The sequence below is a fragment of the Mytilus trossulus genome, chromosome 2 (genome assembly GCF_036588685.1).
Source record: "Mytilus trossulus isolate FHL-02 chromosome 2, PNRI_Mtr1.1.1.hap1, whole genome shotgun sequence".
Classification (NCBI taxonomy): domain Eukaryota; kingdom Metazoa; phylum Mollusca; class Bivalvia; order Mytilida; family Mytilidae; genus Mytilus; species Mytilus trossulus.
Window position 1 is genome coordinate 11,674,425 of NC_086374.1, and position 15,684 is coordinate 11,690,108.

Below are 15,684 nucleotides of genomic sequence, written 5' to 3' on the forward strand. Positions count from 1 at the left end.
TATATATACTAATTGATATTGAAGTTTAGGAACATGTGTTATTATCCCTCAATTAAACCTTAAAAAAGCCTCTTGTCTTATTCCTTCAGATGTTTTGTGCTGAGAAACTGGTAAGCTCAACCATGCACAATATAATAAATCTACAAGACTTGAAAGAAAGATCTTTTTTCAACAAAAACATTGCAATTCATATTATCTAAGCTCAAAATTATTCACATAAATTGTCTCCCTTTTGTTTTCACATCTTTATCTTACCAGAGCATATGTCTGACCAGCAGGAACTGTAAAATTTATACTCTTTAAAATCTGTTTACTGAAAAGTAAATAAAAGTTCACATATTAAAATCAAAGCGCTGTAAGCGCTGATTTAGTTAACCAAAAACCAAGGAAAACGTAATTATGAAAACTGTGGCAACGTTGCTTCAACATTAAACATTCATTTAGTGTACATGTATGTTTATCTAATGAAACAATTATTAAGGCAAATAATTTATATGTTATCAAGGTTTCAAAAGCAATGCATATATCAATGTATATTTTTTTGGTGAGTCTGCAGTGGTTCAGGTTTCGCAATGATTGCAGTTGTTCTAGTTGGTTGTTAACGTTGGTTTTAGTTGATAGTTAGTAGTACAAGTTGACTTAGTAAGAACATGTAATAGTATGAATGGACTGGTTTCCCTGGAAAGAAAACTGAGTTTGTGTTCTATAGTACAAAAGTTATGAGACACAAATTAGACAAATATTTACTACTACAGGGATCAAAGGTGAGGTCTGACTGACCTGCCCATAATTGATGTAAATGATTTATAATATTGTCCCATACATGAATATATATGGTTTATAGGTAGGGATCTTGATGGTTTTCAAGTTCTCAATCAGGAGGGGGTAGGGTGACCACAGGGACACACCCTATATTTCATTTGATTTGTTATATAGTACAATACATGAGTATATATGGTTTAGGGGTGGGGATCTCAATCATTTCCAAGTTCTCAAACAGGAGGGTGTACAGCAGGGTTTCCCCTGGGTCAATTATTTTTTTCGCCACCTCTTACGCCAAAACAATAATTTTTTCGCCACTTTATTATTTTTTTCGCCAAGTCACACAAATTTATTTTTCTTTTAAAATTTTTCAGACCCCCCCCCTCCCCTAAATAAGAAGTGGTTTTTACAACAAAACGAAGCATCTTATTACATGTAATTGATCCCTCGTGTAAGGTGTAATCATTACATTGAAGGGTTACTCTCATGCCAACCTTTTGCATAGATCTCTTCATAACGACAGTTTTCTTTTCTAGACCATCGTAAATAAGTAAAACTATATGCTTGAAACACGTGTCTCTCTGAAACGACTTTGAAGTAACCACTCAAATAGATGATCTATATGAAAGTTAAATGATATAGTTTTAAATCAGAGACTTTTCTCGGTTTTGAACATTTTTCGTCATAACAACAATTTTCTTTTCTGGACTATCATTAAAAGAAGAAGAGGAAGCGTAAAAACTTTGCTTCAAACACGTGCGTCGTAAAGTGGTTAATAAATCCCTTTTGTGACATGTAACAGAAGCCATTTATCTATATCATTTTGTCATATCATACAATCAACACCTTTATTAATTAATCCTTTGATGTCGATAGCTATGAATGCAATCAGCTGATTATTGATTTCTGTCAAAATCTTAACGAGTTCAAGGTGAATTCCGAGTATTGTCTGATAGGTAAAGTCAGAGAAACCCGAAAAAAAGTAAATAAACAAGATGGCTGAAAATAAATCGTTATATATATTTCTTTCGCCAAATTCTTTCGCCAATGACGAATTTTAATCGCCACAATTATTATTTTTTCGCAAATTGCGAAAATGGCGACCGCCAGCGGAAACCCTGGTGTACAGTGATTTCATTTGATTTATTATATTGTCACATGCTTGAAATTAGTATAACTGTGATTTTGCAACAATTTCTCAGAGTCCAAAGCCCGTAATAATTTTGGCAAAAACTAGAATGAAACTTAAACTTGATCTGTAACTTATTATGATTAACTCACATACCAAAAATCAGCCCAATATCTGAAGACGTTTAGAAAAACTCTGAATAATGGTTTGTTGCGGAATGACAGAATGACAGACTTACGGAATTTCTGACAAGGGTAAAACTATATGGCACCAACAACTTTTTAAAGTAAATCCCAAGAATTTGTTTTTTAAAAGATAAGTAGTCATATCTGCTGATTATTCTGTTCTTATAATTACCTTGGATCATAATGGAAGTTAACATTTTTAAACTGTATTTCTCCATTTTTTAAAACAATTTCCTTTGCATCTTTAATATCTGTTACCTGAAAATGAAAATGTTCATTTTTTAACATGCTAATACCTAACAAAAAGCTATAATATTTGATTAATGAAGAGGACAATCAAGTAAATCTTTCAGGACATGTTGCTTCTTAAGAATATTTTTGTTTTCCAATTATAAAACCCTAATTACTTTTTTGCGTATCCATTTGGTGTATGTTCAGTAACAGGTTTTATTAAATAACATGATGACCAATTGAATATTAAACTGATGTTTATGAATGGTTTAAAATATAAAATAAACAAACATCACACTCAAGAATGTTTTTAAACTAGAGGCTCTAAAGAGCCTGTGTCGCTCACCTTGGTCTACGTGAATATTAAACAAAGGATACAGATGGATTCATGACAAAATTGTGTTTTGGTGATGGTGATGTCTTTATAGATCTTACTTAACTGAACATTCTTGCTGCTTACAATTATCTCTATCTATAATGAACTTGGCCCAGTAGTTACAGAGGAAAATGTTAGTAAAAAAATCTCCTTAATGGGTCAACTGACTATTTTGGCCATGTTAACTTATTTGTAAATCTTACTTTGCTGCAAATTATTGCTGCTTACAGTTTATCTCTATTTATTATAATATTCTAGATAAATCCAAAAACATTTTTTTTTTAAATTACCAATTCAGCGGCAGCAACATAACAACGGGTTGTCTGATTCATCGGATAGATCTTGACCTGATAAACAATTTTACCCTATGTCAGAATTTCTCTAAATGCTTTGGTTTTGTGATATTAGCTAAAAACTATTTTCCCCATTGTTATAATATTTTTAGCCATGATGGCCATCTTGGTTGGTTTTTAAACTAGATACCCCAATGATGATTGTGGCCAAGTTTGGTTAAATTTAGCCCAGTAGTTTCAGAGTAGAGAAGATTTTTTTTAGATGTTAACGACGACAAACAACAAGTGATGAGAATAGATCACTTGGCCCTTAGGGCCAGTTGAGCTATAAAACAGAATAAAATTTGCCATTTGTGTTCAAATAAATTCGGTTTAAATAGTGTGAAATTTTGGCAGTTTAATTTTTTTTTAATAAGAATAATATTACTGGATTACCTCTTGACCTTCATCAAGAAGATCAAACATATTTTCCATGTCAACAAAGGACTGCTGTATCATCCTGATAAAAAAAAAAAATATCAGATATTTATCACAAATATTTGGAAGCTATAAAAAATTACAAATCATACAATGAAAGCAAAATACACACACAGCAAAGATAAAATAGATCAAAGGCATACTTATAAATTATTCAAACACAGTCGGCTGAGATATGGTAGATCAGAAAAAGCTTTACTAATATCCTATCTAGTCTTTAACAGTAGGTCAAACACAGTCGACTGAGATACGGTAGATCAGAAAAAGCTTAACTTATATCCTTTCTAGTTATTTGTTAACAGTAGGATATATAATAACAATTGCCATTAAATCCAGGTTTAAAAAACATACTAGAAATAGGCACCATAAACAATAATTAAATAGAAATATAGGGCCATATTTCTACCTCATTGAATATATTCCTTTCTTAAATCTGTAGTGATGAAAATATACAAAATTTAATGAATGCCGACAGAGGTTTAATAATATAAATGTGGTAGATTGTTTCTTCATGCCATAGGATTGATGTCCCTTAGATATTAACCCTACATCTTTGTTTATTCAGATCACAGAATAATTCTATCAAAATGGTTAATGAAACAAATACTGACCTGTAATAGGTTCCTAACCAATTTAAAGGTCCGTACAGCTGCATGAGATAAGTACCAAACAAGACATAGTCCCCAACAGTTAGATGTAGGTTACTGAGACTATGGACCACGGCCCAGGCACACAGTAGACACCCTGCTACAGTAGACATGGTTATCACAAGGTTCTGTAGTGTATTTAACACGTTTAATGTGGCCATAGATTTCCATTCAGCTTTCTGTAATAAATATAAAAAACACAGATTTAAGCATAGTACAATAAAACCTCAAAATACAAATCTGACAGATTTACTCTTTGTTCTACAGGTGCTGCTTTTTAATTTATTGCAGAAAATTTTATTTTCATAAATGTGCTGTAGTAACATTTCATTTAATGAAATTAAGTCATTTTCAGCATTTTTAAAATAACTTGACTGTTGTGATGATCATGTTGATATTTTGAATTATTCTTTTTGTTTATACTCTTGCTTCTATGACATATATATAATATAGTTATTAATCGTTTCTAATATTATAAGCTTACTTGATATTTCAGTATGGCATCATCATATCTGTTTGTCTCAAACTCTGAGGCTCCGTAATATTTTACCTTGGGGGAAAAGAAGGAAAATATTGTCATTCATCCTCATATAAAAGTACATTGTGAATTGGGATTTTATGTTGATGTATAGATGTTTTGCCTAGTTTTTTGTTTGCACCATTTCAACATTGAGTTAAGAACTTTTATTTTCTCTGGTTGATCAACTGATTCTATAAGCTTACATTTTTGTTCTGCCTTCTTAATGTAAACCAGATGCTCCGCAGGGCGCAGCTTTATACGACCGCAGAGGTTGAACCCTGAACAGTTGGGGCAAGTATGGACACAACAATCAAGCTGAATCCAGCTCTAAATTTGGATTGTGATTAAATAGTTGACACAGCATAGGTTTCTGACACAGAATGAATGTGTTCTAATGAACTTAAAATTTTTGTTTTCTCTTTGAGCAATTCACTATGCTGTTGAATATTAATCCTCTCAAAAAAATGTTTGAAGAAATTTTCTTTTTATTTATGAAATTTCAAATGAGAAATATTGACACCCCCTCCCCCCCCCCCCCAACCAAACCCATTTTTTTTCACATCCCCCTTTCCCTTATTCCAAAACTGATCTCAATTCAAATTTCTAAATGGAGTTTGCAACAATAACTCCTCATTTAAATACATCATAAAATATTAAGATGTAAAAAAGTGCTTGTTATCACTGAATGGTAAAGATTGTTTTAATTTATCAGTTGGAAGTAAAAAGTGAATATTTAAAAAAAAAATTGCAATTGCACAATATTGTGCAATTAGATATTTCTTGCTATTGCGCAATACTGTGCAATTGAAATGACTTGCTATTGAACAATTGAAGATTTCTTGCTATTGCCCAATACTGTGTAATGGAAAATTTCTTGCTATTGCACAATACTTAATATAATAATTTTAGATCCTGATCTGGACCAACTTGAAAACTGGGCCCATAATCAAAAATCTAAGTACATGTTTGGATTCAGCATATCAAAGAACCCCAAGAATTTAATTTTAGTTAAAATCAAACGAAGTTTAATTTTGGACCCTTTGGACTTTAATGTAGACCAATTTGAAAACACGATCAAAAATTAAGAATCTACATACACAGTTATATTTGGCATATCAAAGAACCCCATTTACTCAATTTTTGATGAAATCAAACAAAAGTTTGATTTTGGACCCCGATACGGACCAACTTGAAAACTGGGCCAATAATAAAAAATCTAAGTACATTTTTAGATTCAGCATTTCAGTGCTTTAAACAGGGTTCTCACTAAGGCGAGTCCATGAGTCATGGACTCATCAAAATCTGTCTGGACTCATCATTTCCAAATCGGGTGAGTCCACAGATGCATCAAGATTGAAGTATTTTGTATAAACTGAACACAGTAAAACACAAATATCATCATTTTATAGCTTTAGTTTAAAAGAAATCTGAATTTAATGCCATTTGATTGCTGTGTTAGGCCATGGAGACTAAAATATTACATTATATTGCAATAAATTATCTTCTTCTTGCTGTTGGACTCACCATGGCCAAAAATGACGAGTCCCTGGAATCGCCTTCTAAAATCCTTAGCGAGAACCCTGTGCTGATTTGTCATCATTTGATTCACATAATCCTTTCTTTTTAAGCATATTGCCTTATCATTTCAAAGTTGAGTTATAAATCTGATTGTAATTTATACAAGAACCAATACTCAGGTATTAAACGTTTTATTATTTCTTAAGTTGTCAGTAATAAAGAAACTGAAATATTTGGTCTTACTGTTTCAAAGTTAAGTAAGGAGTCAACTGCTTTTGTGTTTCTTTGATTGTCCATTAAATTCATTTCTCTTCGATATTTAGTTCTCCATTCTGTTATTGATATTGTAAGACCTGTTAATTTACAAAGATGAACATATATGTAAAAATATATTAACTTCATAAACTCATAATGTTAAATATTGGAATATAATTGAGTGCAAAAAATTAACTTATAGAAATGATGTTAATTAGCTGATTTTTACTAATAACCGACATAAAAAAAATAAAAATTTTGAACTTCTTAAAAAGATGTAACTTTTATTTATTAAATATTTCATACTTATAATCATTCTCATAATCCATGCGTTGTAACGCAAATTCTGAAATTATTGTTTATATGTTTCTTAGTGTTTGTTACAATTGAACATACCTAAATACATAGCCATACAGAGAAATACAAGGAGTCCAAAGATATAGTTGAAGGCAGTTACAAAATATACCACTGCAATTGTAATATCAATTATAGTTGGTAAAATGTTGAACAAAACATAGCTGAAAGTAGAAAATTAAAGTAACTCAAGTAATTTATTAGGTACAACTTAATTAGTACTATATAAAGTGGTGTAATTTTATATATATAATTACCTATGAGACAGGGTACAAATGACCTGAATGTAAAAAAATGTTTTAAAGCACATGGTCAAACCAAACAATCTTCTATAATCAGGTGATTAAAGCCAAATTTTTTTTATATATTTTAAGGTGGTACCTAACACTACAGGGAGATAACTAATTATGTTGTGATGTAAAGGGAATATTAAGCTTCTCTATGATCAAAATAAGTGTTTGTTGAACTGCTATAAGTGTTTGTCAAACCAGTGTAATTTTTCAGATAAATCGTTTGGTTCAAATTTTTTAAATTTTTTATATTTTTGTCAAAATGTCAAAGTAAATACAAAATTTTATGAAATTAAACGAGCCTTAGAAGGCTGTTCATAATAGTAGTACCTCTGTCCATCACTTGTAATTCTTCTCCTGTTTATATAAATATAAGTACGTCTGAGTCAGTGACAACTCTACAACAGATTTATCCATCAGATCACCATCAATGATGGTGATACATGGCTGTGTACATTATGTATATACAACTCATCTAAACATCAACCCAACAATGTTAGATCTGTAAATTTGCCTTCGCAAATTTTTGTTCTTCCCTCGCTGGGATTCCAACCCATGCTACTGAGATATTTATATATTCTCACCTTAGAAGACTGTTCATACTTGTAGTACCTCTGTCCATCACTCGTAATACTTCTCCAGTTTTCCTTGATAAATGCCATCTTAATGACAAACTGTAAATTAAATTTGCATAATATATTAAAATGCATCAGACAAAAATGACAATTATGAACATTAAATTAACTTATTAACTAAATTCATGTCAGTACTTATGTGCTGACATAAATTACCATTGATATGGTTATATTTATAAATTATCTATTCACAAAACTTTTGAATTTTGAAATACTAAGGCTTTTCTACCTCAGGAATACATTACCTTAGCTGTATTTGGCAAAACATTAAGGAATTTTGATCCTGAATGCTCTTCAAATTCGTACTTTATTTGGCCTTTATAACATTTTTGGATTAGGGGGTCACTGATGTGTCTTTTGTAGACGAAACAAAATTAATCTTGGTATCTATGAGGAGTTTATTTATTAACTACTATCATAAGTAACTTGAAACAGAGAAAATAGTTATATAAAGTTAATAATAAACTGAAAACTAAATTGGTATCAAATGAAATGTATGGGTAATTCTTCAATCATCTAGAAATCATTTTGTTGAATATTCCTAAAATGTTACTTATTACTGTAGATTAATTCATTTTCATGGATATGGATTTTCTTGGATTGTGGATAATTTATATCTTACTGGATATTAGATTTCATGATTTTGCCCGTCTGCATTCAAATCTATAGAACATGTGTTACTTATTCAACATTGAAATTTGTGGTTAACTATATCAAAGAACTCTACAAAAATTGATATCCAAATAATATTGAATCCACAAGTATAATTTTGCGAAAAGTTTCTATCAACTGTAAATATTTGAGTGAAGAATTAACTTTTTTGTAATATTTTTGATATCATAAATTGATGATGAGTTCAAGTATATTTAAGTTGTACATACTTGTGTAAGTGACTAAACAGTTTCACAGAGATTCTTCTGGTAGTGTACTGCTGAACAGGTATCCAGAAAAATGACCTTATATTTGTTAAAAACCCTGATGTTGCTAAAAAAAAACACAAATTAAAATGCAAGTATAAAACCAATTTAATTGACCTACTTCACAGTTGTTTTAACTAACCACATGTATGAAACATAAAATATAATAAACACGAGCACAAATGGTATGATGTATTGCCTAATGGCATTCTATACAAACTACATTTATTATAGCAAAATTGAGAATGGAAATGGGTATTGATTGACATAACAAAACCAAAGGGGTCAGAAAAAAAATAAAAGGAAAAAACCAAGATGCATATTTAATTGTAAGGCTAAAATAAGTTACTATAATTAAATTTTGTAAAAAGATATGGGTCCTTTTTGTCTTCAAAGTTTTGAATTAGTTTTTTCCTAGACCAATTTAGGGTCATCAGTTTTATCTTATTTCCTTCTATTTTATCAATTAATTAAGGTATATCTATACCACATACATGTTGACTAACTAATCTTATGATGTTTATTTTAGTCATATTTCAACCTCCTAGTTTTATCACCTACCAGATCCACATAAAAACTTCAGACCACAATAAATAAGAATAAAGTCCCATCTGAACTCTGGACCAGTCTTTTTCACTGCAATGTCCTCAGTTGACTGGACAACAACTGTTAAACTGTTAACTGAAATAAAAATTACACCAATTAAGAAAAGTAGTACCCAAATGATAAGTCTTATCAAAATTATTTACTTGTACCTCGCAAAGTAACAATGAGGTCCTCATTACAACATGCCATGACTAATAGCTTTCCCGTTTTGTTTAAATGGCTAATTTAACACAATATCAGCTATAAATGATTCCCTGTAAAGAATTTGAACTACATGAGTTCTGTGTATTAGACCTAGCATGTTTTTCAGAACCTATTCAAGAAAACATTTCAATATCAAAAACAGGGACACAGCTGCCAGATGTTGAAAGGAATGATTTTATTGGAGATTGATTTATTCAACATTCACAACTGATGAACAAAAAAAGAATAACGGTATAGCCTACCATAATCACAATGACCATGATTATTTGAAGTTTAAACATAAATAAGCCAGCTAATACAAGTCTAAAAAGGCAGTATAAGCCACCAACAATGTTTCTGTAAGGATATTTATAACAAAAATTAAAAGTGACTTATCTGGCTAAATAAACATCTGGGATTAAGGTGTGCATATGACCAAAAAAATTGACAACATAGCTGCTACCCAGAAATATCAAACACATGAACAATAGACACCTAATTAACATACTTACCTATATATTTGCTATAAATAGGAACAAAAACATTGACAGCTCTGCCTATACCTAGTGATACTAAGCATAAGATCACTAAACTTTGGCGCCATAAACTTCCTTTAGGCCACACATAAGGAATCATGATCTTTAACTTCTTAAACACATTTGACCATGTTGACTCCTGGCCTTGATTACCCCTAACCTGCAAAAAAAACATTTCACAATGAGGATCGTTGTCAATAATTACCCCTAAAGTGCAAAATTAATTATTGGTTCTCAGTTAAATTGAATAAGAGCAACAGCCATTACAGTTAACTTGAAACAGGACCTTTTGCATACAATATTTGGAAGGCAACAAATCCTTTTCCATGTATTTTATACACACAGTATCTTAATAAGAGTATGTCCCAGTTTTTACTGTAGTTTCAATATGCCTTTTTTTGACAGATACAGAGTAACATCCCTAATAGAGCTCACCTCATCTTCATCATTGACCAGTAACTGATGGACACTTCTGGGTAAACCAGGTGCTTTAAGTCCTATTATAAATACAAATATAGTACACACATATCTGACCACCCATAGTCCAAACTCTATCTTGTTGGAATCACTGAAAGATATAATATAAATACATTTGAATAAGAAATATCTAAAACATTAATGCATTACCATAATTTCAGAATTTCATAATACATTGTATATATTGAAAATTTATCAGTTCTATTCCATAAAAATATACTTTTGACTAGAGCGAGGAACTGATATTCGCCTCATGGTTCGTTCAATTCAACTTACATCCAACCTACATTTGAATATTTAAAACTTTTTTATGAAGGTTTCAGAAAATTTTCTGTAGAATTAGATAAGAATTTTATTAATCTAATCAAGAACCCATAAAGGGCATTATTTTACAACAATATTATATGCACAATATGATTGTAAAAAGCAAAACAGAAAACTAATACATGTACTATACTATAACATTATGGAGAGGATCAGAGTCTAACACTCTTATAACAATAAAACATTATTTCGTATATTTTGTTTACATTTAAATCTTATTTCTAAACCTTTAATAATGTTATTTCCTAGGCACATGAGAGTTGGTAAATGCTCATTTGTGAACAGCCAAAAATAATTTTTATCATTAGGTAGTTCTTTAAAATAAGTACAAAAATTGTTAACTTTATCAAAAAATAATTTCCTCAGCTCTGTTCATTATATAAAGGACAATTTACTGTAAAATGGGTCTCATCTTCAATAGAATTTGATCCATGTGATAAGCAGTATTGACATAGACGCTGAGTTCTCTCTATGTATTTTTTATTTTTACAAAGTCGGTCATGAGGTTGAAATAATTTTCTAATTTACTTTTACCTTGTGATAAGGTTTTAGATTTTTTGACCAACCAAAATGTTTTAAAACTGTTTTCAAAGTTTACATCTTACAAATTTAATTAATTCAGTGAGCTTTGTATTTAAATTTTGTATGTCAAGTGATGACTATTTGAAAAAAATGTTTGAATTATCTTAAAAAAAAAAGGTGAATTGTTCTTAAAATGAACCCAAACTCAAGAGGATATCAAGTTGTTCATGGTACCATGGGGGACACATTTTTTGCTGCAATGTATGAAATGACCATCCTCATTATCCTGGTATATTAAGTTTGTAATTAAATGATTAAGCTTCAGAGATCATTCCTTCACCATTTTTCTCCCAAATATTTACTTTAAGACTGTGCATGATTGCCACATAAATTTTACATAATAGCAAAAATAGTTTTAAAACACCTGCAGATTTCTTTATATGTGAGAATAACCTTGGGAATGGGGTAAAGCGGAATATCAACTGTTCAAAAATTACAAACAGCCTTTACCATCTATTTAGGCAAGTACTGGGTAAAAGCACACACATTTTACAGAAAAAATAGCAAAACAGCGAAAAACGAGTCCATGGCGAATATGGGCCACCCACTCTATCTGTATTTCAGAAAAAAGACAAAAAATCAACTTTTCAAGAAAAGTCTTAAAACCATATAATATATACACACCCTTTGATATTCCACCAATATCTGTTGCTCCACCAGGAGATCAATGGGAGGTGCTCCTTAATGAGAGCTAAACTCCATAACATCAGTAGAACTAATCCATGTCCTCTTGTGGGGATGGTCGGCAAAGCTTTGTTCCTCTCCAGAAATAAGAGTCTAACTGACCCAGACCAGGCTAAGAACAAAGCTATCATTGTTAGTATTTGGTAGCCATAAACTTTCTGAGGATATATGGCTGTGTCTTGTAGAACTGCATGAATTACTGGTTCTGTAGCTAAGACCAATGTAAATAAAACCTGAAAAAAACAAATACAATTACAATAGCATGAAAAACTAGCTTGGTCACATGTTTCCAGTTAAGACAGTATAAACTAGAGGCTCTAGAGAGCCTGTGTCGCTCACCTTGGTCTATGTGAATATTAAACAAAGGAAGCAGATAGATTCATGACAAAATTGTGTTTTGGTGATGGTGATGTGTTTGTACATCTTACTTTACTGAACATTCTTGCTGCTTACAATTATCTCTATCTATAAGAAACTTGACCCAGTAGTTTCAGTGGAAAATGTTAGTGAAAATTTACAAATTTTAAAATTGTTTAAAATTGACTATAGAGGGCAATTACTCCTAAAGGGGTCAACTGACCTTTTCATTTATATTGACTTATTTGTAAATCTTACTTTGCTGAACATTATTGCTGTTTACAGTTTATCTCTATCTATAATAATATTCAAGATAATAACCAAAAACATCAAAATTGCCTTAAAATTACCAATTCAGGGGCAGCAACCCAACAACAGATTGTCTGATTCATCTGAAAATTTCAGGGCAAATAGATCTTGACCTGATAAACAATTTTACACTATCAGATTTGCTCTAAATGCTTTGGTTTTTGAGTTATAAGCCAAAAACTGCATTTTACCCCTACATGTATGTTCTATTATCAGCCATGGCGGCCATAGTGGTTGGTTGGCTAGGTCACCGGACACATTTTTAAAGTAAACCTAAGTACCCTAATGATGATTGTAGTCAAGTTTGGTTTAATTTGGCCCAGTAGTTTCAGAGAAGATACTTTTTGTAAAAGTTAACGACGATGGACGACGACAGACGCCGGACGAAAAGTGATGGGAAAAGCTTAGGTGAGCTAAAAATGATATAAATCATTAGGGATGGCAATGAGTTCTCAAGTACAATTTTAGTACTCTGATACTCAATTGCCTTGGGAAAATTTTCAGATATTTCCCTTTTCATTTTAAGTTGTGGATTAGATAATTTTTCTGAACTAAAATAAAATCAAAATGCTCTCATGTAATCACCATTAGGCTTTTATTTCTTTACATTTGTTTGAAACTGCTGTCTAAAACATAAATTGGCTGTTCCTTTTCTAGTTTTTCTATTGACTCAGTGGGAGTATTTTCTATTATGATTTAAAGGTGAAACATGAATCTAAATTACCATCTCTTCACCATGCTTGTATCTAATATGTCTATTGGAATGGAACATTTCATGTGCATGTTTTAATATTTTTACAACTGAAATGTGAATCCAAATTTTTGTCCCTTTCATGTCCGATGTAGTTTGTTATGCGTATCTGAAAGATAGGAATATTTTCTGTCCAATCATTCAAACCTTAAATGTGAATCATAAGGTTCCTTTCCTTGTGTTTGTATCTATTGGTGTGGAATATTACCTGAAATATGAATCCAAATGTTCCTTTCCTAGTGTTTATATCTATTGGTGTGGAATATTACATGTACCTGAAATGTGAATCCTAATGTTCCTTTCCTGGTGTTTGTATCTATTGGTGTGGAATATTACATGTACCTGAAATGTGAATCCTAATGTTCCTTTCCTTGTGTTTATATCTATTGGTGTGGAATATTACATGTACCTGAAATGTGAATCCTAATGTTCCTTTCCTAGTGTTTATATCTATTGGTGTGGAATATTACCTGAAATGTGAATCCTAATGTTCCTTTCCATGTGTTTGTATCTATTGGTGTGGAATATTACCTGAAATATGAATCCTAATGTTCCTTTCCTTGTGTTTATATCTATTGGTGTGGAATATTACATGTACCTGAAATGTGAATCCTAATGTTCCTTTCCTGGTGTTTGTATCTATTGGTGTGGAATATTACATGTACCTGAAATGTGAATCCTAATGTTCCTTTCCTTGTGTTTGTATCTATTGGTGTGGAATATTACCTGAAATATGAATCCTAATGTTCCTTTCCTTGTGTTTATATCTATTGGTGTGGAATATTACATGTACCTGAAATGTGAATCCTAATGTTCCTTTCCTGGTGTTTGTATCTATTGGTGTGGAATATTACATGTACCTGAAATGTGAATCCTAATGTTCCTTTCCTTGTGTTTATATCTATTGGTGTGGAATATTACCTGAAATATGAATCCTAATGTTCCTTTCCTAGTGTTTATATCTATTGGTGTGGAATATTACATGTACCTGAAATGTGAATCCTAATGTTCCTTTCCTGGTGTTTGTATCTATTGGTGTGGAATATTACATGTACCTGAAATGTGAATCCTAATGTTCCTTTCCTAGTGTTTATATCTATTGGTGTGGAATATTACCTGAAATATGAATCCTAATGTTCCTTTCCTGGTGTTTGCATCTATTGGTGTGGAATATTACCTGAAATATGAATCCAAATGTTCCTTTCCTAGTGTTTATATCTATTGGTGTGGAATATTACATGTACCTGAAATGTGAATCCTAATGTTCCTTTCCTGGTGTTTGTATCTATTGGTGTGGAATATTACCTGAAATATGAATCCTAATGTTCCTTTCCTTGTGTTTGCATCTATTGGTGTGGAATATTACCTGAAATATGAATCCTAATGTTCCTTTCCTAGTGTTTATATCTATTGGTGTGGAATATTACCTGAAATATGAATCCAAATGTTCCTTTCCTAGTGTTTATATCTATTGGTGTGGAATATTACATGTACCTGAAATGTGAATCCTAATGTTCCTTTCCTGGTGTTTGTATCTATTGGTGTGGAATATTACATGTACCTGAAATGTGAATCCTAATGTTCCTTTCCTGGTGTTTGTATCTATTGGTGTGGAATATTACATGTACCTGAAATGTGAATCCTAATGTTCCTTTCCTAGTGTTTGTATCTATTGGTGTTGAATATTACCTGAAATGTGAATCCTAATGTTCCTTTCCTAGTGTTTATATCTATTGGTGTGGAATATTACCTGAAATATGAATCCTAATGTTCCTTTCCTTGTGTTTGCATCTATTGGTGTGGAATATTACATGTACCTGAAATGTGAATCCTAATGTTCCTTTCCTAGTGTTTGTATCTATTGGTGTGGAATATTACATGTACCTGAAATGTGAATCCTAATGTTCCTTTCCTTGTGTTTGTATCTATTGGTGTGGAATATTACATGTACCTGAAATGTGAATCCTAATGTTCCTTTCCTAGTGTTTGTATCTATTGGTGTTGAATATTACCTGAAATATGAATCCTAATGTTCCTTTCCTAGTGTTTATATCTATTGGTGTGGAATATTACCTGAAATATGAATCCAAATGTTCCTTTCCTTGTGTTTGTATCTATTGGTGTGGAATATTACATGTACCTGAAATGTGAATCCTAATGTTCCTTTCCTGGTGTTTGTATCTATTGGTGTGGAATATTACATGTACCTGAAATGTGAATCCTAATGTTCCTTTCCTGGTGTTTGTATCTATTGGTGTGGAATATTACCTGAAATATGAATCCTAA

At 31.4% G+C, this 15,684-nt stretch overlaps 1 protein-coding gene across 7 annotated transcripts in view; it reads right to left on the reverse strand.

Annotated features, from left to right (window-relative positions):
- LOC134706491 (ATP-binding cassette sub-family B member 6-like) overlaps positions 1–15,684 on the reverse strand; it is a 29,449-nt gene that overhangs the window by 11,116 nt on the left and 2,649 nt on the right. For 5 of the 7 annotated variants that reach the window (XM_063565470.1, XM_063565469.1, XM_063565468.1 and 2 more), the window contains 13 exons: positions 11,922–12,214; positions 10,350–10,482; positions 9,891–10,074; positions 9,151–9,270; positions 8,554–8,656; positions 7,622–7,711; positions 6,790–6,911; positions 6,382–6,491; positions 4,585–4,650; positions 4,065–4,279; positions 3,412–3,475; positions 2,249–2,334; positions 256–313 (listed from right to left, as the gene is read on the reverse strand). In XM_063565470.1, the coding sequence (XP_063421540.1) occupies positions 256–313; positions 2,249–2,334; positions 3,412–3,475; positions 4,065–4,279; positions 4,585–4,650; positions 6,382–6,491; positions 6,790–6,911; positions 7,622–7,711; positions 8,554–8,656; positions 9,151–9,270; positions 9,891–10,074; positions 10,350–10,482; positions 11,922–12,214 (1,644 nt within the window). Of the gene's footprint in view, positions 1–255; positions 314–2,248; positions 2,335–3,411; positions 3,476–4,064; positions 4,280–4,584; positions 4,651–6,381; positions 6,492–6,789; positions 6,912–7,621; positions 7,712–8,553; positions 8,657–9,150; positions 9,271–9,890; positions 10,075–10,349; positions 10,483–11,921; positions 12,215–13,929; positions 13,950–14,514; positions 14,588–15,684 lie in introns of those variants that run through there. The other 2 variants (XM_063565472.1, XM_063565473.1) reach the window with 2 other exon arrangements.